Source organism: Aspergillus brunneoviolaceus (genome assembly GCF_003184695.1).
Source record: "Aspergillus brunneoviolaceus CBS 621.78 unplaced genomic scaffold BO95scaffold_31, whole genome shotgun sequence".
In the NCBI taxonomy this organism is placed as follows: Eukaryota; Fungi; Ascomycota; class Eurotiomycetes; order Eurotiales; family Aspergillaceae; genus Aspergillus; species Aspergillus brunneoviolaceus.
In genome coordinates this window covers 32,168-51,303 of record NW_020290761.1, presented here as the reverse complement: position 1 = coordinate 51,303, position 19,136 = coordinate 32,168, and the positions used below count along the sequence as shown (strand labels likewise).

General features: G+C 51.3%; 8 protein-coding genes across 8 annotated transcripts; 6 read left to right on the top strand and 2 right to left on the bottom strand.

Moving 5' to 3' along the window:
* Window positions 1–150: 150 nt before the first annotated feature.
* alg13 (N-acetylglucosaminyldiphosphodolichol N-acetylglucosaminyltransferase catalytic subunit ALG13) lies at window positions 151–1,330 on the top strand. The gene is made up of 3 exons (XM_025586409.1): window positions 151–735; window positions 797–935; window positions 994–1,330. Exons 1-3 carry the CDS (start codon window positions 405–407, stop codon window positions 1,130–1,132), a joined length of 609 nt encoding a protein of 202 aa, XP_025442529.1. The 5' UTR covers window positions 151–404; the 3' UTR covers window positions 1,133–1,330.
* A 358-nt stretch (window positions 1,331–1,688) lies between these two features.
* Window positions 1,689–3,247, top strand: BO95DRAFT_121145 (actin-related protein ArpA). Its single transcript, XM_025580446.1, has 3 exons — window positions 1,689–2,546; window positions 2,603–2,917; window positions 2,975–3,247. Exons 1-3 carry the CDS (start codon window positions 1,779–1,781, stop codon window positions 3,035–3,037), a joined length of 1,146 nt encoding a protein of 381 aa, XP_025442528.1. The 5' UTR covers window positions 1,689–1,778; the 3' UTR covers window positions 3,038–3,247.
* Window positions 3,248–4,226: 979 nt separating this feature from the next.
* BO95DRAFT_121140 (uncharacterized protein) lies at window positions 4,227–5,381 on the top strand. The gene is made up of 2 exons (XM_025580445.1): window positions 4,227–4,555; window positions 4,781–5,381. Exons 1-2 carry the CDS (start codon window positions 4,374–4,376, stop codon window positions 5,142–5,144), a joined length of 546 nt encoding a protein of 181 aa, XP_025442527.1. The 5' UTR covers window positions 4,227–4,373; the 3' UTR covers window positions 5,145–5,381.
* Window positions 5,382–5,744: 363 nt separating this feature from the next.
* On the bottom strand, window positions 5,745–6,215 carry BO95DRAFT_452879 (DUF3602 domain-containing protein; the record flags this gene model as incomplete). The annotated part of the gene is made up of 1 exon (XM_025588180.1): window positions 5,745–6,215. The coding sequence occupies one exon, from the start codon at window positions 6,213–6,215 to the stop codon at window positions 5,745–5,747; it is 471 nt and encodes a 156-aa protein (XP_025442526.1).
* A 2,560-nt stretch (window positions 6,216–8,775) lies between these two features.
* Window positions 8,776–9,711, top strand: BO95DRAFT_121116 (uncharacterized protein). The gene is made up of 2 exons (XM_025580444.1): window positions 8,776–9,595; window positions 9,661–9,711. Exon 1 carries the CDS (start codon window positions 8,882–8,884, stop codon window positions 9,341–9,343), a length of 462 nt encoding a protein of 153 aa, XP_025442525.1. The 5' UTR covers window positions 8,776–8,881; the 3' UTR covers window positions 9,344–9,595; window positions 9,661–9,711.
* Window positions 9,712–10,780: 1,069 nt separating this feature from the next.
* On the top strand, window positions 10,781–11,315 carry BO95DRAFT_442375 (putative U1 snRNP complex component Yhc1). Its single transcript, XM_025586408.1, has 2 exons — window positions 10,781–11,033; window positions 11,101–11,315. Exons 1-2 carry the CDS (start codon window positions 10,814–10,816, stop codon window positions 11,289–11,291), a joined length of 411 nt encoding a protein of 136 aa, XP_025442524.1. The 5' UTR covers window positions 10,781–10,813; the 3' UTR covers window positions 11,292–11,315.
* A 1,585-nt stretch (window positions 11,316–12,900) lies between these two features.
* BO95DRAFT_121023 (transient receptor potential ion channel family protein) lies at window positions 12,901–15,814 on the bottom strand. Its single transcript, XM_025580443.1, has 2 exons — window positions 15,188–15,814; window positions 12,901–15,120 (listed from the first exon to the last, which is right to left on the bottom strand). Exons 1-2 carry the CDS (start codon window positions 15,558–15,560, stop codon window positions 13,265–13,267), a joined length of 2,229 nt encoding a protein of 742 aa, XP_025442523.1. The 5' UTR covers window positions 15,561–15,814; the 3' UTR covers window positions 12,901–13,264.
* Window positions 15,815–18,223: 2,409 nt separating this feature from the next.
* On the top strand, window positions 18,224–18,633 carry BO95DRAFT_442371 (uncharacterized protein). The gene has a single exon (XM_025586407.1). It carries the CDS (start codon window positions 18,322–18,324, stop codon window positions 18,481–18,483), a length of 162 nt encoding a protein of 53 aa, XP_025442522.1. The 5' UTR covers window positions 18,224–18,321; the 3' UTR covers window positions 18,484–18,633.
* Window positions 18,634–19,136: the final 503 nt, after the last annotated feature.

Below are 19,136 nucleotides of genomic sequence, written 5' to 3'. Positions count from 1 at the left end.
ATTGGATGGGATTGGATTGGGAACTTCTTTCTTTCCCGGGCCCGCAATCCACTATCCCCTTTGGGGAAGGCGGCCCTTTCACCGCCATCCAAACTGCCGGACATTCTTGACTCTATGCGAGTAAGTAGTAAGTCCGCTTCGCATCTCATCATTTTCTATGAGTACGTAACAAACATAATTAACTGACACTTGCAAAGATATGTCATGAGTTACCACTATTAACTAACTGACTGTTGGTCAATTCCATTCACATCAAGCCTAAATCAGGCATGCATGACTTTGTCTAGCTGGCTGGTGCCTAGTCACAGTGCTGATAATCGCTGATCATCAACTTCCTGGTTCCCACTTCCGTTGCATCGATCCACCTATCCTACCATATACAAATCATGCTGAGTACGTCTACCATGGCGATGCAAGACCAGCCCCTGAAGTTCTGCTTCGTGACTGTGGGAGCTACCGCTTCTTTCAACCTCCTCATTCAGTCGGTTCTGGAGCAAACCTTTCTACGTGAGCTGCGTGCACACGGTTACACCAACCTGCTGGTCCAGTACGGCAAAGACGGCAACACCCTCTTCGATGAATTCCTGCGCCAATTTCCCCCGGGTAGTGAGGGCCAGCACGGTCTGCTGATCGACGGATTTGACTTCAACCCCGACGGACTGGACAATGAAATGCGTCTTGCCAAGGCACGGCCCTCGGAAGGCCGAGTTGGTGGGTTGATTATCAGTCATGCCGGTATGGTTGCAGCCTTGCCGATGGACTTCACAATGCGCGAGCTGACCGCCATGAATCCTAGGCTCTGGCAGCATTATGGATGCATTGAGACTGGGCGTGCCTCTTGCGGTGGTCCCGAATCCGACCCTCAAAGACAACCACCAGCAGGAGCTGGCCGATATCCTCCAGGAGCAGGGTTATCTCATTGCGAGTCACTATCAGTAAGTTCTTCAGTCTCTGCTTTCTTGCGTGGTGGACGTCGAATTGAACTCCGATTAGGGATGTTGCGATAGCAGTCGATAGGGCTGAACGCCTGCGAGTTCAGATGGCCAAGTGGCCGCCGGTCTCCAAGGCCCAGGAAATCCCTCCGCCGAGCCTGGATCAGGTCATGTCTGACGAATTGGGTTTCTTGGATTGATTGTTTTTCACAGCCCAGTATCTCTTACTCCTCATCGCAAATGAACTGTTGTTGAGGAACGAATTGCCATGGCGTTACGGGGCGTGGGTGCTTTAGTATAGAAGAGGAATGAGATGGCTTTGGACGGTTGCAATCACCAATGGCGCATTAGCATCCATAGTTGAGGACTTGTTATTTCGCTCCGCTAATGATGAACACGTTCATCATTTATTCATCCTCTCAAATTTGAACCCGAGGTACGTAGTATGGAAAAAGGATACCTAGTAGGAGGAAGTCGAGGATTGGTGGTGGAGTGGCCCAAGCTTCTCCGCGCGGGCAGATCCAACTAAACCGACTGATTGGACTTATGAGTACTCCGTACTTTCTTTCCCCTTCCCCGAAACGCGCAAAAAGAACCAGCACCGACTTTCTTGTCCTTTTCTTCTCCTTGCTCTTTCTCCCTCCCACGCATTGTTCTTCTACCATCTATGTCCTTGGAACACTATATCTCACAAAATCAAACGTATTCCGACCGATTCTTTTATCTCACTAGCCATTAAAATCGGCCGCGGGGGCCTTCCACTGCATATAAACAATCGACGGCCCAAAACACCCGCTCCGAACCTCAACCAGCGCTCCGTTTCCCCTTTCCAGCTTCCTCCCCACAATGGCAGAAGCCACCCTTCATAACGCCCCGATAGTCATTGACAATGGCAGCGGAACCATCCGCGCCGGTTTCGCGGGGGAGGAGATCCCCTCGTGCTTCTTCCCCTCGTTCGTCGGTCGGCCCAAACACCCGCGGGTGATGGCCGGTGGCCTGGAGGGCGACGTCTTCATCGGCTCCCGCGCTCAGGAACTGCGCGGCCTGCTCAAGATCCGGTACCCCCTGGAGCACGGCATCGTCACGGACTGGGATGACATGGAGAAGATCTGGCACTATGTGTACGAGAACGAACTGAAGACGCTGCCGGAGGAACACCCCGTGCTCTTGACGGAGCCGCCGCTCAACCCGCGCAAGAACCGCGATGCCGCCGCCCAGATCATGTTCGAGACCTTCAACGTCCCCGCGCTGTACACCTCCATCCAGGCTGTCCTGTCGCTATACGCGTCCGGCCGGACGACGGGCGTGGTCCTCGATTCAGGGGATGGAGTGTCCCACGCGGTGCCGGTGTTCGAGGGCTTCGCCATCCCCAACAGCATCCGGCGGATCGATGTGGCCGGACGGGATGTGACGGAGCAGCTGCAGCTGCTGCTCCGCAAGAACGGCCATGTGCTGCATACCAGCGCGGAGAAGGAGGTGGTGCGCATGATCAAGGAGAAGGTGTGCTACGTGTCGTTGGACCCCAAGCGGGAGGAGAAGGACTGGATGAACAATTATCACAAGTCGGAGACCAAGTCGGTGGACTATGCTTTGCCGGACGGGCACAAGATCAAGGTACGAGTTTGTGATGAGTGGGCGGGGCATGTTTTTTCTCTAATAGCTACGCATAGATCGGGCAAGAACGCTACCGCGCGCCGGAGATCCTCTTCGACCCGGAACTCATCGGTTTGGAGTATCCGGGAGTGCATCAGATTGTCCAAGATGCGATCACCCGGACGGATCTCGACCTGCGCAAGTCCTTGTACCTCAACATTGTCCTCTCTGGAGGCTCGACATTATGCAAGAACTTCCCTGATCGGTTGATGCGGGAGATCAAACGCTTGGCTGTGGAGGACATGAAGATCCGGATCTCTGCTCCTGCTGAGCGGAAATACACGACCTGGATTGGCGGAGGTATCCTCGCTGGTTTGAGCACATTCCGCAAGGTAAATTGCATCCCGCATTTGAATTTCGTTGGAGCTGTGGCTAACGAGGACCACCAGATGTGGGTGAGCGCGGACGAGTGGCACGAAGATCCTGAGATCATTCACCGGAAATTCGCTTAATCGTGAGGCATCGCAGGACGACGTCCCGACTGAGGACAACATGACATGATTGACGGACAACAATCCCATCGCGCAGAAGTCAGTGGATGCTTCCGAGGGCACGAATGACTAGTATGCACGAAGGGGATGGTTGTCTAGACAGGTCCCTGAAGAAGTTCGGGGCCAAACCATAACCAACAGCAGTCTTTTCATAGATACCCCTGCCCCTTTTCCAATTTCTGTCTTCGACACTCCAAACAAACTATCCACCACTTCCAAAACACCCCAGATGATACGTTTCGTGCATATCTTTCTCGACAACCATACAACCCATCACTTCTAAGTATGTCCCCTATGCACGCGCACGCGCACGCGTACACGTAACCGAGACGTGTTGCATTCGCACCCAGCTGTCACACCTCTCGGCTTGGCAAGTATCCTCACCTGGCTCTGCTGGGACGGATCATTCGCCAAGCCAATCGCAATTCGGGGTCTTCGGAATGAACCCTCACTGCTGCTGAGGCTGAGGAGTGACTTGAACGAGTAAATTGAGCGATGACAGTCCACATTCTTCTCCTTCTGCTCCTTGTCAGGTGGTCTCTCCAACCTCCGTTCTCTTCGACTGTACTTTTTGTGTAAATATTGAGTGGCATAGATGATATGAATGAGCGATTGACACAATTTCTTGAATGACAGCTGCATGGCACCTCTTCCCTTTCTTCGTCTGCGGCCTGCGACCCAAAGCCCAATAATGAGCATTGATTGAGCTCGCAAAGAGAATCCACCGGACTGTACATCTACCAACAACCAATCTGAAGGAGTAGATTGGGTGCGCATGGTGACACCAAGCCCTCGGTCCTCAAACCCACCCAATACTATACTGTACTATTCTATACTGTTCCACCATCTTGACGCCTCGATGCAGGGCAATCGCCGAACAGTCTAGTCTAGAAACAAGTCGCCGTGCTGTTGGGTCTACATGTTCCCGACCAATTGCGTGCGTGGGATCTCGTCTTGCATGAACTCCAGATACTGATATCAGGTGTCAGGTGTGTGCAGTACAACCTTCCTGAATGGATTGATTGGTTTCGTGTCATGACGAAACCTCGGGGGTATGCTGCTACTGCTACTGCTACTGCTACTGTAGTGTAAATCGAAAGAGAAGAGATGCAGTATACTATAGCTCCGTGATCGCCGAGACTAAAAGACCCCCAGTCAAGAAGTACAATACAGTGTCCTCAGGCAATCAGGCAATCAGGCAAACCCAGATAGATTTAACCTTGAAAACAGAATTAGAGTACCCTCCGTCGAGTCGGTGCTTCTTACCCACGTATAGGCTCTCCACCTCAACTCCAACATGCCACGACAAAGATCCCAATCCACTCCAAAGTTCGTTTATCCGCTCCCCCGTGAAGACGATCTCGATACCACAAAGACGACGACCACCACCACCACCACCACCCAGCTCATCAAGAGCGGCAATCATGCCCACAATTACGACGTCCCCAGCCCCGCCAAAAACCCACGCCCAAATTGTATGTATGTTATGACACCAATCCATCCAATATGTCACAGTATGAGCACAACACACCACAGCACAGACTCTAGACCACCTTCTAGAATAGAATCTAGACCCGACAACCCCCCCCCCCCCCCAAAACGCACTCGAACCTCGGGCACCTACTGGAAGGGCGAAAAGAAAAGACAGAGCGAAAGAGAAAGGCTTTCTTTCATGTCCTCATGAGTAACTTACTGTAGGTAAAGGTTAAGTAAGGTTTGGAGCCATTCCGAGGTGCTGACGTCTCCGCCTCCCGGATTTCCCGTCCTTCGTACGTACTTCGTACTCGAGTTGGTGAACAACTCGCGAGGTCTCCACTTCTGCGTAAGGGTTGGGTTTGTTTGCGAGTACGAATCTCTCTTCGTTTGTCCCCCGCACTCTGTGTTTTGTATGTGGGCATCGGTTTTGCTGGGGCTGTACTACTCTGGGGGGGCTGTGGTTATGCTTACAATAAGGGAAAGGAATGATTCTACAATGGAAGAGGGGGAAAAGGTTTTGCTTGTCTGTTCTTGTTTCCATTCCACACGCTCTGGGGAAAGTAGCTATCTAAAGGGGTTGTACAGGAGATAGTTTTCGTTTCATTTGTTCGTTCATATGTGAAGAATGAATGGTTGCATGGTCAGGTACATGAGCTTTGGCTTCGATTATGCTGCGCTGCGGTGGATGAGGATCCAGAATTGCTGTGTTGAAGTTTGGATGGCAGACAAGACAAAAGAAAAAAAAAATAGAAAAAAAAGTAGATGCCATGCGATCTTGATCCAGTACTGAATCAGCTTGCGAACATAGCGATTGGGGTATCATGTTGAAGAGATGTGAATGCCATTCGAAGGTTGAAGGTTTGAAATGTTGAGGTGAGAGTTCACACAAACTCATGCATGGAGTGTGAACGGTAGCACCCCTTGTTGGTTGAAGGTTCAAAAGAAATTAGATAGATGCGTAGTTGTGTTGAGAACAAATGCATGTAGAGGTCGAATCCCCCAGGCCGAAAGTAAGGCGGTAAAATCAAGAACTTTTTTTGTGGTGGGAGTCGTAAAGTCGTGAGTCATGATCCAGAAGGACAAGTTCGCAGGCGCTTTGGTGAACAAGCAAAGGCTGAAAATGAATAAGTGGAAAGTCGCAAAGGACGGCTTTGCTGGTGGTTGGTTTGGTTGTCGTCCCGGGCTGGCTGGCTTAGGCCATGCCCCGGAGCTTGCCCCAGCCCTTATTCAGACCTCGGAGAGCACGCTCGCGCGCGGAGCCAGAGCTACTGCTGGTGCCGTTGCTGCTGGCGGAGAACTTTCGCGACAGGCTGCTGGACGAGTCGTCGCTGAAGACCATGTTGCCGGCACCGCCGCGGCCGACGTGGTAGACGGGCGCAGCGCGGCGGAGCTCACGCTCCAACTCCTCGTCGAAGCTGAAGATGGCGCGCTCGCTGCCACTGTGGACGTTCCCGGCGCCGCCCCGGCCAGACTTGAAGGTGCTGGGCACACGCGAGTCGAGGCGCGTCATGGAAGCCGGCCCGGAGGCCGTCTGCGAAGGAGTGGTCTTGGTGCCCTTGAGGTTGATGACATTGCCGGCGCCTCCACGAGCCGTGTGCAGAGCGGGACGGCTGGTGTGAGGAACCGATGGATGCGGTTCAATGACTTGATATGATCCCGGCATGGTGGATTGTGTTGAGGTGTTGTATGTGGGTTGTGGTGGTGTGCGGGTATGAAGAGGTATGTATGCAATTGCGCTAATCGGCGATGACTCAATGCAGCGATGATGCAATGCGATGAGAGACAAGACGTGCAATTGGGACTCGAACTCGGTTTATATGCGAATTGGTATCGAGTCGAGGAGAGTGTGGGGTAGTGGGAGTGAATGGGTGAGGTGAGGATAAATATCCCACAGAGGCTGAACAGTGAAGTATGAAGTGAACGAAGACACACAGCAGGAACTGTGGTTAAAGTATATGATTCAAAGAAGAAAAAGAGAAAGAAAAAAAATTTCTTTTTTTTTCTTTTAATTTTTCTTTTTCCCTGATTGAAATCCACACCTTCTTTCAAGGATGTCGTGATGCTGGTACTGGACTAATTATCCACTATAGCCTCGACCCAGAGGTTGTGGCGGGGACGGAGTTATATAGAATGGGAGCAGCCCCCTTTGTGACGGCAGGACGACTCATGATTGCACCACGGGACAAGCCGAGTGAATTCAGTTGGAGAATTTCTGGGAATAATAATAATAATAATGGGAAGTTGAATTTCCCATTCCAGGCACCGCAAAAGAAAGAGCCAGCAAGAGCCAGCCAAAGCCAGCCAAAGCCAGCCCAGCCAGGATCACACGCGGTGGGAAGTGGAGCGCCAGCAAATTTTCTGCTGGAGAAAAACGAGTGAAAAAAGAGGTTGCCGGCTGAACCGCGCGCATAACGTCGGATGCCGAGGCGGCGCCTGTAAAAGCAGCAGCATTGAGGAACGTGTGCGCACTACGCAGAAGGGGCAGGACTGGTCGGGAAGGGATCCACCACAGCCAAAAACATCCCAAAACATCCCAAAACATCCAGTGCTGCTTTTACTCCTTGGGAATTGTCGCGATCATCTGACAAACCCGTTCCCACTCCCCGCGGGACTAAAACGTAACAGAAACTACCCGCTGCACCAATCAGCCGCAGACGCAACGCCCAGTGCAGTTTCCTGAGGGTAATGGAAATGGGCTGGTCAGTCACGCGTCATCGTCAAGTTCATTTCTTTTCAATTTGCTGCTCGGTTCTTTCCATTCTTTGCAGTTGTACTCGAGAAGTTGGTGAAGAGTCTATTGAAGTGTAAGCAGGGATGGACTAATTGTAAGTAAGGTAACAATTGCAACTATTTCAGTCTTACAGTTGGTTGGTTTTACAGTCTATCACATTGGCAATTAGGCACTCACTCTCTTGGTCTTCCTCGTGGCTCAAGGAGTGTTACTCCCTACTCCGGACTACTCATACCTACTAAATTGAATACTGAGTAGTTCTGGAATTGAGAGCATATTTTTATTCTGATTTTTCTCAAATTGATTACTATTAGTAAATAGTGTGGTGGGCAGGTGCAGACAAGCCACGCTAACCCTCATGGCTGGGCGCTGGGCTGCTGCTTTTCCCCGCAAAAAGCCATCGGAGGAACTGTACACTTGCATCATCGCTGTACATTCAGAATACTTTCCATACTTCCCATACTTACCATACTTCCCCCTCCTCTCGGTCACCTCAACAACGAGCCGAACAAGGGCGGAATGACCGCCAACCTGAGTACCCCTCGAGTACTGCGATTACGAGAGAAATAGCGCGAATGATGCCAGTTTTCAGGTAGTCATCCCACTGCAGGATGATGCTGATCAGGCACAACTAGCGGAATGGACGAGAAGAAGCTAATCCTGCCGTCGCTCGCAGCTGGAGAAGACGTTATTGTGCAGCAGCTTGCACCATTGTGTGTTCCACGTCCCAGCGTCCGTGTGTCAATGGAAAGGGGGAGAATCAAGGCATCACCGGATGTGGTGGTGGTTGAAGACTCGGTTTGTTGTTGATGTTCGAGACCATCGACGTTTAGTCACGTTAGCCCCGATTGATCGTGCGAAGATCATCCACCCGCTGCCCCTCTTGCTCGCTCACCGCCCTTAATGAAATTGTGTGATTCAGTCCACTCTCTGCCCATCATGCTCATAGCCTCATTTCTATTGGCATTGGTGAGCCACAGGAAGAGCCTTGCTGGCCAAGGCTAAGTATTGAGGCCATCGTTGTCGTCGTTGTCGTCTTCGTCTGCCTCATCAGGTGAACAGCTGGAAATCCCACCCAAACCGACTGGAGTCATCAGTCAACCCTGAGTAAGGATGGGCCGCTAGCCCCAAGAGGGACAGCTTCCCCAGAATTAGCAGAAAATTTTCCTGAAACGAGGTGACCGGCCCTGATGGAGAGGGGCCAAACGAAGGATGACGATGGGACCCCCCCCCCCCCCTTTCTCCTCGAATGCCAGAAATGCCTCACTGTGCCAGTGTTCCCAGTGTGCAAATTCACACAGTGCACTGGCCACTGATGCTATTTTCCTCTCCTCCCAGGGGTATGAATTTTTCACCCTTTCCCCACACGACAAGGCTGCTGCTTAGTCACTTTCCTGGGCCAGACTGGCGGTTACTGCGAGTGACACTTGGCGCTGAGAGACATCTCCAACTCTCCAACCGTCTAAGGGGGAGGTGGGAGGGGAAAGGGGGCGCATAACCCCTCGGATTGTCGGATTGTCGATAGTAGTGCATGGATGTGTAAATTGCATCAAGGCATCAAGACATCAAGACATTTCCAGCGAGATTCTGGTTCCTGAATGGCCATGACAACCGAGCCGGTCCAGCCGGCAAATCACCGGCTCCGTATGCATTGCTGGCCTGAGGCGGTAAGGCGGCAAGGCGGCCACGGGAACGGTTCCATCTTCCAAGGAGGTTCGACTTGCTTCTTCCCCGGATTTTCCTGCCGGCATGGCTTGTTTCATCAGTCAGCATTTCTTCCTTTCTTGCCTGTCTCTTCTGAGGAAATAATCTTTCCTTCCCCTCTTTTCCCCGCTGCGAAGCATGACGTCCCCAACCAAACTTCACCTTCCTCTGGCCTTCCGGATCTTTACTCCGTAGCGAGGTCATTCTCCAGCCCTCGGCTGATGCTGGATCACATTTTCTCCAGGTGCTGGAAACGCCGACTACGCCGATTTGTGGGTTCAATGCCAGCACCTGATCATTACAATTCCCGGACTCCCCGCGGACAAGGTCATGAACCACTCCTTGCCGTCCCTTGAATCTGGGGTCAGAGTGATACGTGTTGAGATCCAATTTTGGTCCTCAAGTACGCGAGAGGCAAGAACATGATGACTCACGGGACCAACCCTTCTGCCAGTGGCCACTTTGTCAAGCCCTTCCCCCAGCTGAGGTGCAACAATCATCCAAGGAACAACCTCCGGGGCCCCGGACTATCTCCTCTGTTGCCCTGATGATCATGAACAATCCTAGCCAATTGAGACTCCTTCATTCACCGCTTTTCGAGGGATTTTGCATGGTTGGATATCCCTTTTCGTTTATTTGGTCTTCTGGCAATGCAAGGTGCCTAACAGTCGAGTCTCGGTTGGGCCTCGATCTCAATAGAGGATCTCGTTGTAAGAGCAAGAAATCGAGGGTCATTTGAGCTTTCTTCCTTGGTCAAAGTGACTATTGTGGCTCGCTTCTCTGAGACCCCGAGAATTACGACCTTGTTGTAGACATAGGTAGTGGCACCAATTGTGAGTCAACTCTACCAATTACTGATGTCTATATTGGCAGCCTGCGAGACTGATATCTGGTCGGCAAGTCAATTCATCATCTATGCGGTGTATAAAAAACCCGCTAGATGGGCTTCACATACTCGAGTGGGATCCAGCTGGTCTGGACCCCGTTTTTCTACAGGGAAAGCCAACGCGCAGCGGGTATGAACATATATACCACGACGGCACAGCCTGAGACTACTGGTCGTGATGGGGACAGTTGCTACTCACCGTAGACAATGAAGAATCACTTGAAGAGTTGAAGGATAGTCGTAGTATAGCATAATTGGCACAAGACTACCTGCCTCAACAAACACATCTGAGCACAAGGAGATCTCTGGGACCATGCAGGACTACAGTTTCCAGCTAAGGTATTGCAATATTTTACCGCCCCACGGACAGTCCACATTGCAGCATTGGATCTTTGACATAGCCGTGAAGGGACTACTGTCCCGCCAGCTCAGTATAATTATAGTATTGACTGATGATAAGTCCACACATATGCATGCACACAATGTGCCGACTTGCTGCAGCTGCTTGTCGGCAGGATCCAGGTACTGTACTATAGATAGGGGGTGCCTGAGGCTCGACACCTGGGCTGGGTATTCTGCCCCGTGATACCGCCTTGATATCGCTTCGAACTCCGCCGCCAGTTATTCGTCTCCGACTCAGTCAAAATTTCCGAGTATTCAAGAATTCCACGCGCCAAACTCATACCTCAACGATTTGAACACCCGGCTCTCATCTTTTGCTCATACAAACGCGCTGCACACACCTTGAACGAACCGTCCCGCCCAAGCGCAACGCGCCGATCGAGCGCTACCGAGCGAAGCTTAATACGCCTCCCAAGAGCAATCGCTCTCTCAAGATCAAGATGCCCAAATATAAGTATTCGACCACTTGCTCATCAGGAAACTACTGACAACTCCTCACTCTTCTGTAGGTTATCCTCTCTTATGCGATTATCGGACTATGCGATTACAGTGGTTTGGTGCCTGCGACATCAAGAACTCCGCGCACATCGCGAAATCCCATTCCGGTGCCTTTCAACCACGCCACAACAGAACTGACGGACACTTTCATGCAACAGGTGACTACTGCGATGTCTACCTTACGCACGACTCGATGAGTGTGCGCAAGGCGCACAACTCTGGACGCAACCATCTGAGAAACGTGGTGGAGTACTACCAACGTACGACGTCCCTCGTCCGATGTCAGACCTGCAATGAGTCCGCAACCGTTATCTAACACGCTCACAGAGATCGGACAAGAAAAGGCCCAATCCGTCATTGACTCCATCACATCATCATACGCCGCCGAAGGCCAGGCTGTACCCAACCCTGCGATGGTGCCCCCGGGCGCCTACCCCCCTCCCTTTGGATTTCCCGGTATGTTTCGCAACGTGTACACCAACGCTCCGAACGAGACCGAAAGATTGATCGACGACTGATTGAATGCTTCCAGGCCGCCCAGGTCAACTTCCTCCTCCTCCCTTCGGGATGCCCGCACCTGGTGCAGCTCCCGGAGCCCCAGCCATGCCTCCGCGTACGTGCCTCCCAGCTGCATACATCCTTTTCCCCTTCCCGCACGCAGCACTCTTCCCTCCTCAATCCCAAATTCTAAATTCTGTATATATATAATAACAAGCTAACGAGACTCGCAGCCCCTGGAGCAAGAGGCCTTCCCTTCCCACCCCCGTTCCCCGGCGTCGGCGGCCCCGGTGCCCCCGGCGGTCTTCCTGCCCTCCCCAACATGCCCCCCGGCGCCCAGGGATTCCCTCCCATCCCACCCCCCGGCGGGTTCCCAGCTGGGTTTCCCACGCCTCCTCCCGGCGCAGCTGGGTTCCCCGGCCTGCCTCCCCCGGGCCAGCTTCCGCCAGCCGGGTACAGTCCCAGCCCGACTCCCGGGATCAATGGCCCGCCCGGCTCCGATGCATATGCCCATGCTGCTCCGCCTCCTGGCATGGGTTCTTCGTCTCTGCCCGGCCCGCCTCCGGGATTGGGTGATAGACGATGAAGAACCTGTCCTGATTGCTTTTCATATGATTCCACATCTTTCCCCCACCCCAAAACAACTCATGTACTCTTTGTTTCCCCCCACATGTTCGAAATTACCTTTTATACCTCCTCCCTCCACCTTGAAACGCTTGGTCTGTTGCTTAAGACGGGTGGTCATGTTTCTGTTCCTCATCATCATTCTAAATCCCGGCGTGGTCTCTGAATATCATTTTCGTGAGTTTGGGTTTATCTTTCTTATCTGGTGTTATCATGTTTTATGTTCTTCTTATCGAAATAAAGGAGGAGTGGAAACAGTTGATTAGGAGAATGGAAAAAACAAAGATGATTAGAAGAAGAATGCTAGTTGCTAGCTCGCAGACAAAAAAGCACCCGCGCCTTGTGGTTAGAACGCGTCTCTGCCGTTGAATGCTGGGACATCTAGAATACCATGTCGCCCACATCTACATTCTTCGGCCCTCCCCCATATGGGGCACGGCATGGAAGTAGGTATCATCGCCTACGTCATTGCAGCAGCGATCATCCTACAGATACTTCCTCCTTTTTTCCTGTTTCTCTCTGTTATTCTCCGTTCCCCCAATACGCCCGAACAAGATAGACATATCACGGGATCGGAGTTAACTACGAAACTCAGGAAAAAGACGACTGGAAGAAGCTCTTCGGACACGGGACGAACATAAAAAGAAAAAGCCTTCATTCTTCTTCAATTCCTCCCCAACCTCCCTTCTCTTTTCTCTATTATTCATACATCAAGGAAAGATACAAGGGAGAAGAAAAATATATAGGACGAAGAGGGAAAAAAAGGAATAAATATATAAGATAAAAACAGAAACCCCCCATAGAACAAAGAGTATAACCGATATATATCCAGGATCCTTTGTTGGTTCAAAACGCCAGCGGTAGTAAAACGTGAGAGTAGTAGCAGTAGGAGTAGGTAATATGGAAAGATGGGTTGATTGTAAGGAAGGAAGTAGTGAGCTCCTCCCCCGCCGGCCTGTGGCTCCCCCTTTTGGAAAAAGAAAGGGGGCGTCGGATGTCGGATAAGAGGTAAGCGGATAGATGGTAGGTAGGTGTAGGTAGTCTAGGAGATGGATGGGTCAGGTTGATTGGGGAGAGAGGAAAAAGGGGCGGGAGGGGGCTCTCTGGTATATCACAGCATACGACAAGGGATGTAGGCAAAAAACATGATAACAGAGAAAATGGATGAAGGTGGAAATCAGAGAAGCAAGAAAAACCCAACGCACCTGGTGCGGGAAGAATTGTATAGGTAGTAGAAAGCTAGAATGGCTCGTGAATAGAGTAGAATAGGAGTCAATCCATGCCTTCTCCCCGCACGCACACACACACAAGGCCATAACTTCATCACAAGCAAGGCTAGAAAGCAATTCAGGTGAATTATTTTTCAACTTCAGTGATCATATCCCGCCCCTCTTTGCCATGGACTCGGGTTGTTTTGTTGTCGGTATGCGTGTGGGTTTTGCATGGGAGAGGAGGTGTAGCCACGCGGAACAGGCGATGGTGATCGTCCGAAATTGGCGTCGTGCGAACCGTTGCGGTTGTCGCTTGGGAATAGCGGCAACGAAGGGTCCACAGGGGAGGCCGGCGAGCGCGCAGCGTGGTTCGGCGAGGGCTCAGGAGCCTCGAGGTTCTGACGGCTGACACTGGCCCCGTTACCGCTGGAGAAAGACGCGTTATCATCTTCGAACGGGCTAGACTTATAGGGCGAGTTCTTCATGTCGCCACGTGCCGTCGCACCCAAAGCGTCCAGTTCGGTCGTCAGCTGGCTGCCCGACTTGATGAATGATCCCCGGTCATCCCTCATCGGCTGATAGCGTGTGTCCGGGTTCTTGGATACAATGGCGTAGATAGAAGCGACCAACACCATGATCAAGAGCACCAGGGCGAAGATGGCGTTGATCACGAAGAACACGACTCCCATGACACCAGTAACAATGCCGGGTTGATTGAAGACATTCGAGAAGAAGAGGAGGAAGATGACGTTAAGGAAGTTGATAGCAGCGATGGCGATGTTGTAGATGTTGGTTTTCTTGTCCATCCACGGACGCAGCACACTGACGGCGATGAGCATGCAGGCTTCGATAATAACCAAGGCAATAGTCTGGACGACAGGAGCCGGCTGACTCAAGCCGATAAACATGCCCTTGACGAAGATATAACCGAGGAAAGGAAGAATGAAGTAGTATGCAGTTGCACGATACTGCACATACAAGAAACCCCACTTGTTCAGGCAGGTCGGGTCAGAGAAGAGGATATAGGCCGGATTTTTGTGCATCACAGTTGATCGGTTTGCTAGCCGGAGCACCTTGAGAGATGCCCAACCCAGAGCGGCGACCACCGACAGGAACATGACGATGGCCAGAACCACCTCCGCAGCCGAGTCCCGCTGGGTGAGCTCCCATAGACACAAAACAGCCATTTGGGGAAAGCCGATCAGCGTCAGCCGGAAGAGAATGCCACGGGCTACCACTTTCCAGCCGTTCCGGAAGTCCTGGAACTTGTTGCTCTTCATCCTGCCCTGCTTGGCCAATAGTTCACAGCCAAGCTTGAAAAGGCCGACCATGATCATAACCAGAGCAACGAAGACAACAAAGAAAATGAGACCAGTCATGAAGATGTTCGTCGATTCGATTTTGGCCTTGAAGCCAACACGCTCGATACCTCGTACAATGACGGTAGAGTCAGTCGCTGTCTTGCTGTTCCCTGAAGCGCGCTTGCGCATATAATTCAGATAGCCGCTTGCTCGTCTGAAAATGCCTTGTTCTTCAAGCTCGAGATCACGCTTTCTACGTCTGTAGGTTGCGACCGAAGTTGTCGACAGACTCGATAGTAGCGTCGCAGCGGTACCTCCGGTGGCTCTCTGATACCAAGTACAAATATCCTCCAGAAAGCCGACATGGATGATACCCATACTCCACTGGAAGTTTTGGGTCCAAGCTTCAACAATCGGGGGCATATGTACCGATGTCATGCCAATCATGGCCTGAGACTGCATGAAGCTGAACAGGGAAAGGGCATTGGCTGCGACATGGGCTGCAGTGTTTGAGTGCCCCAATCCCGATGTGATGGCAGAGGCGGCGAGGCCTAATCCGGAGATGACGGCAGTTGCCCAGCCGACACCCTTTTGATAAACCGTCTGGCCGTTTGAAAGCTCTGCCTCCATGCAGGTAATGCTGGAGTTCGTTGACGTGGAATTGATGTAGATACGCACACTAGCGTCGAGATCGGGAACAGTATAGGCGATGCCTAGGAAAGAACGGTTAGCAGGCCTAGGCGCTGCAAGGCATCGCCATTGCCATGGGGCGCTACTCACCTGGGATATCTTTGATCACCGACTCGGGGATGTCCAGGGTAGCTTTGGCAACATCAATGGCACCGGTATTCATAGGACAAAGGCCTGCGATGCCCATTTCACATGGGTCCAGGGTCTCTGACAAAACACTGATGCCGTAGGCTGTGAGCTGCAATTCCGCAGTGACGTAGCCGGAAATTGCTGAAACTCCATCGAAACTGAAGGCGAGTGAGCGATTGCCGGGAGTGAATACGACGCTGAAGTAGGTGACAGTAAAGTTGTTGCTCGCTTGGCATAAGTTCAGGGCGCTAGATTCGATCAATTTAATGGCATTCACCTGCAGGGCGTTGAGCAAGGCGAGGAAAAGCCCGAAGAGGATGGAGGATAATCGCATATTGACCGAGCCGTGTCCGATGACAACAATATCATTAACTGCCACGGAGGGGATCTGTCAAATATTTTATGTAGTAATGCGGAGAAGACGTAGTAATCGAGGCGGTCAAATCGAAGGGTGGTACTCCAGAGCACCAACTTGGCGCAAGCCGAAAGCGGAAGTCGTGGGAAGTCGAATGTCGTCCTGCGGGAGGGTTTTAATGAATCAGGTTCCAGGGAAGAGGTGCTTCCAATGGTCGAGGGCTGAGATGGATCGGTAGTCTAGGAACGTATCGTTGCGAATTACGGTTCACAACGTCATTGATGGTTCAAGGCGGTGGTTGGTAGAAGAAACAGGGTAAATGATCAAGTAATTCTATTTAGTCAAAGGAGTGACAAGAACGCAGTAGTTCGAGTATATAAGCGAGTGTCAGACTGGAAGTCGAGTAGTTTTTCAAAGCGAGTGTGTGGCTTAAAGAAAAATTGGAGAAATTCAAATAATGAGTGAGCGTGGACGGCGACACACACAGTATGGCCCTGGAGGAGTTGTCGGGAGGAGGGGTGGTGGTGGTAGAAGTGGTGGTGGAAGAAAGGGACAGGAGACCGGGTCGAATTCGGGTGCCTGAGTCTCCTCCCTTAAAGTGGGTGCGCTGCTTAAGAAACAACGTTCACACCCTCCTTCAGTCAAGTGAAGGGCAAGCCGAGCAAAACGAAAGAGAGAGAGAGAGAGAGAGAGGAGAAGAAAGAGAGAGACGAAGGGAAAGAAGGTAAGTACAAAATACAAGGGAAGCGAAAGACGAGAATGAAGAGACCTCTCTTTCGACGATAGTCTCTCTCACTATCAAGTTTCACACACACACACTCTCTCTGCTTCTGCTTCGTCGTCGTTCAGTGTTTTCTTCAGGGGAGAAGAGAACGAAAGAGCGAGCGAGACCCGAAGCTGGTCGTAGGAGAGACGGTCGGGAATGCTTGTGAAACCACCTGAGACCCTCTTGCCGGCTGACTCAGCACGGGGGGCAGTTGGTCGGGGGCCAATCAACAGCGCGGGTGGCCTTGTCACGGATAGGTGGGGCTCCGCTCAATCGGGCTAAGCGCCCTGAGTTTACCTAGTATTACTGGAGACGGTATTCTGATTACCGCTCCTCATTCACTAAATAATCTCGACAGTATACTGAGAATAGTACTTTATTCAATTTCTTCTGGGCCTACATAAATTCAATCCCACCCTGGATCTTTGGGGGCAATATATATAAAGAAAGGCATAAGAAAATCAAGGGAAGAGGAAGATGACAGAAATTGGCTGGGTCTTCTTGTTCCGTGGGGGCCCTGTCCCTCTTCCAGGTATGCACTAATGCTGATGCTGATGCTGATGCTGATGCTGCTCCTGCTTCTGCTTCTACTACTGCTGCTATGCTGATCAAGAAGGGCCAAAATGTCAATCAAAACAGGAATGAGAAATTTGCCGCTGGTGCTGACAGAAAGCTAAGCATACCTCTCTGGTGACCTCTACAGTGTGATCATTTGTACGGAGTGCTCATACAAGGTACCATGCAATGCTCAGTTACAGTACGGAGTACCATTAGTTATGCGTACTCCGTGCCTCGTAGTAAGTGCACGCGCGTCCCTCAGGGGGGTTGGGTCTGGGCCGAATGCGGGTGTTCTCTCGCTGAGCTTCTCTCTCTCCCACTTTGATTTGCCTTTCTCTTACCGCCCAGAGTGATAAACCTTGGGGCGCTGAAGTGGGAAAGCGACTGCGACTGGGCGAATCTGGATGGTCCCAATCTAGGTACCCACGGATTCTATGATTTGGAGTCTACGCTGGAGTTCCACTCGACTGCTGCTACCTACGTAGTGTCGTTGTCGTCGTCGTTGTCATACTTAGTCCACGTTACGTTTGGACTCTTTGAGGTCTGGGACACTCGAGCCAGCCTAATTGAGTGAGTGGATCTTTTTGACTACGAGTACGGGTGTTCATACTCGAGTTGATGCCCGTCAGTAGTCACTGGTACAGTACTACGGTAAGTAGGTACTGGGTATGGATGCGCAAGACTGCGACAAATCAGATCTTCGCTCTTTAACTTTTCTTGTTGCACTTGCACTTGACCTCGCCGGTGGTAGTGATATTCTTGCTATTTTTAAACGGACATATGAGTAACTATTCACTCATACTATTTCCCACGAGCGAGAAGCTGAAACTGGTCGGCGCATATTGATCCAGTAGTATAAGCGGGAGACTATGCTGATCGATCCCGCCCCGTGCCTTTGACCATTTTTAATCCGCCCGCGAACTATGGTGTACCTAGTTACTGAGTGTACTGAGTATAGGGCTCTTCTGGTGTCTGATGACTTCTCATGAACCATCGGATCGCTTGTCGTCGACTGCGCCTAGATTGTTCGATCTGGTAGGGCGTTAAGCTTGACTTCAGGTTGTCTTTGCGAACTTGAAAAAGACAGACGCCAGAGGAGTGTCAATTGACCGTACCATACACCTGCTAACTACTACTGAGTACTTCGGGTTGAACTATCTGATCCTCGACGTATTCGTATCCTTTTGCCCAGTTACAGACTACTACCAACAGCCCGAGGCTTACTGCACAGCCTCCCTCTACAGCAGTTGATTAACTCCAGGTCCTTCCCGCACAGCACCAGATGTGGGACTATGAACTCCTTTAATCAATCTCAAGCAAAGTTGTCTCTTTTACAGTGTACAACACGATCTGACTGATGGCATTGTGAGACAAATCGTACTATGCCCTCTCCACCACTCCGTGATTCACAAGCAAATGAGTCTTGACTACTCCGGAGTGTATGGAGTATGGAGTGTTTTGTTTGTGCTCGACATCTTCTGTGCGTCCCTGATCAGCAAGGGAAGGGGCAGTCGATCTTTTACCACTTTAAAACGGTATCTGACTGTACACTTGGCCGTCCGTGTCTGCGCATCATGACGTCTTTCCCCATTGATCCACTCCAACCCCATACATTATTGACCATAGATTTGACCATGGGATATCATGTCTCAATCAGTAGCAGAGAAGACAGTCATGCAGCAATCGATCGAAGAATATCTCCATGAACGTTCTCCTCGAGGGGCTGACGAGCACCTGCACCTGCACCAGCCCTCCTCAGACCGGTCGGTACCTTTTACCTTAATAATCGGAAAAGAAAAAGGGTCCAAAGTTCAAACTCACTCCAACATGCTGGGCGCTGCGAACCATGGCACGCCCCGTCCTATTTTTGGCATTGGAACTTGCAAATTCTTTTCGAAAATAAACCTACCAAAAATTTGCGTGGCTGTCCGCCACACGATCCATTGTAAAATCTAGTCCAGCCTACGATGAATTCGAGCGGTCGTTCTGCTCCGCAACACAACCCTATTTTTTCCCGTTGCGCATTCTTCCAGCCGACTTGACCTTTCAATCCGATCTCTTAGCTGTCAATGATCTGTTAAAACATGCAAGGTGCACTTTCCTGCAGTGACTTCACCCCTTGGGCTTCTGGAGGCTCTGCTCTGTGCAGTCCATGTTTGCTTGGTCCAGGCTCTCAGCCCCTAGCACGGTAAAACGTACCCGAGGTCCCGAGCGAACTTCCTTAGTCATTC

Bases quoted from the DNA above. Each gene is read 5' to 3' on its own strand.
- alg13 (XM_025586409.1), top strand. From the start codon at position 405: ATGGCGATGCAAGACCAGCCCCTGAAGTTCTGCTTCGTGACTGTGGGA. The intron at 736-796 runs GTATGGTTGCAG...CATGAATCCTAG, and splicing joins GTTGATTATCAGTCATGCCG to GCTCTGGCAGCATTATGGAT. The intron at 936-993 runs GTAAGTTCTTCA...AACTCCGATTAG, and splicing joins CTCATTGCGAGTCACTATCA to GGATGTTGCGATAGCAGTCG.
- BO95DRAFT_121145 (XM_025580446.1), top strand. From the start codon at position 1,779: ATGGCAGAAGCCACCCTTCATAACGCCCCGATAGTCATTGACAATGGC. The intron at 2,547-2,602 runs GTACGAGTTTGT...AGCTACGCATAG, and splicing joins CGGACGGGCACAAGATCAAG to ATCGGGCAAGAACGCTACCG. The intron at 2,918-2,974 runs GTAAATTGCATC...GAGGACCACCAG, and splicing joins GTTTGAGCACATTCCGCAAG to ATGTGGGTGAGCGCGGACGA.
- BO95DRAFT_121140 (XM_025580445.1), top strand. From the start codon at position 4,374: ATGCCACGACAAAGATCCCAATCCACTCCAAAGTTCGTTTATCCGCTC. The intron at 4,556-4,780 runs GTATGTTATGAC...CTGTAGGTAAAG, and splicing joins AACCCACGCCCAAATTGTAT to GTTAAGTAAGGTTTGGAGCC.
- BO95DRAFT_121116 (XM_025580444.1), top strand. From the start codon at position 8,882: ATGGCCATGACAACCGAGCCGGTCCAGCCGGCAAATCACCGGCTCCGT.
- BO95DRAFT_442375 (XM_025586408.1), top strand. From the start codon at position 10,814: ATGCGATTACAGTGGTTTGGTGCCTGCGACATCAAGAACTCCGCGCAC. The intron at 11,034-11,100 runs GTACGACGTCCC...ACACGCTCACAG, and splicing joins CGTGGTGGAGTACTACCAAC to AGATCGGACAAGAAAAGGCC.
- BO95DRAFT_121023 (XM_025580443.1), bottom strand. From the start codon at position 15,560: ATGCGATTATCCTCCATCCTCTTCGGGCTTTTCCTCGCCTTGCTCAAC. The intron at 15,121-15,187 runs GTGAGTAGCGCC...GTTCTTTCCTAG, and splicing joins GGTGATCAAAGATATCCCAG to GCATCGCCTATACTGTTCCC.
- BO95DRAFT_442371 (XM_025586407.1), top strand. From the start codon at position 18,322: ATGAGTCTTGACTACTCCGGAGTGTATGGAGTATGGAGTGTTTTGTTT.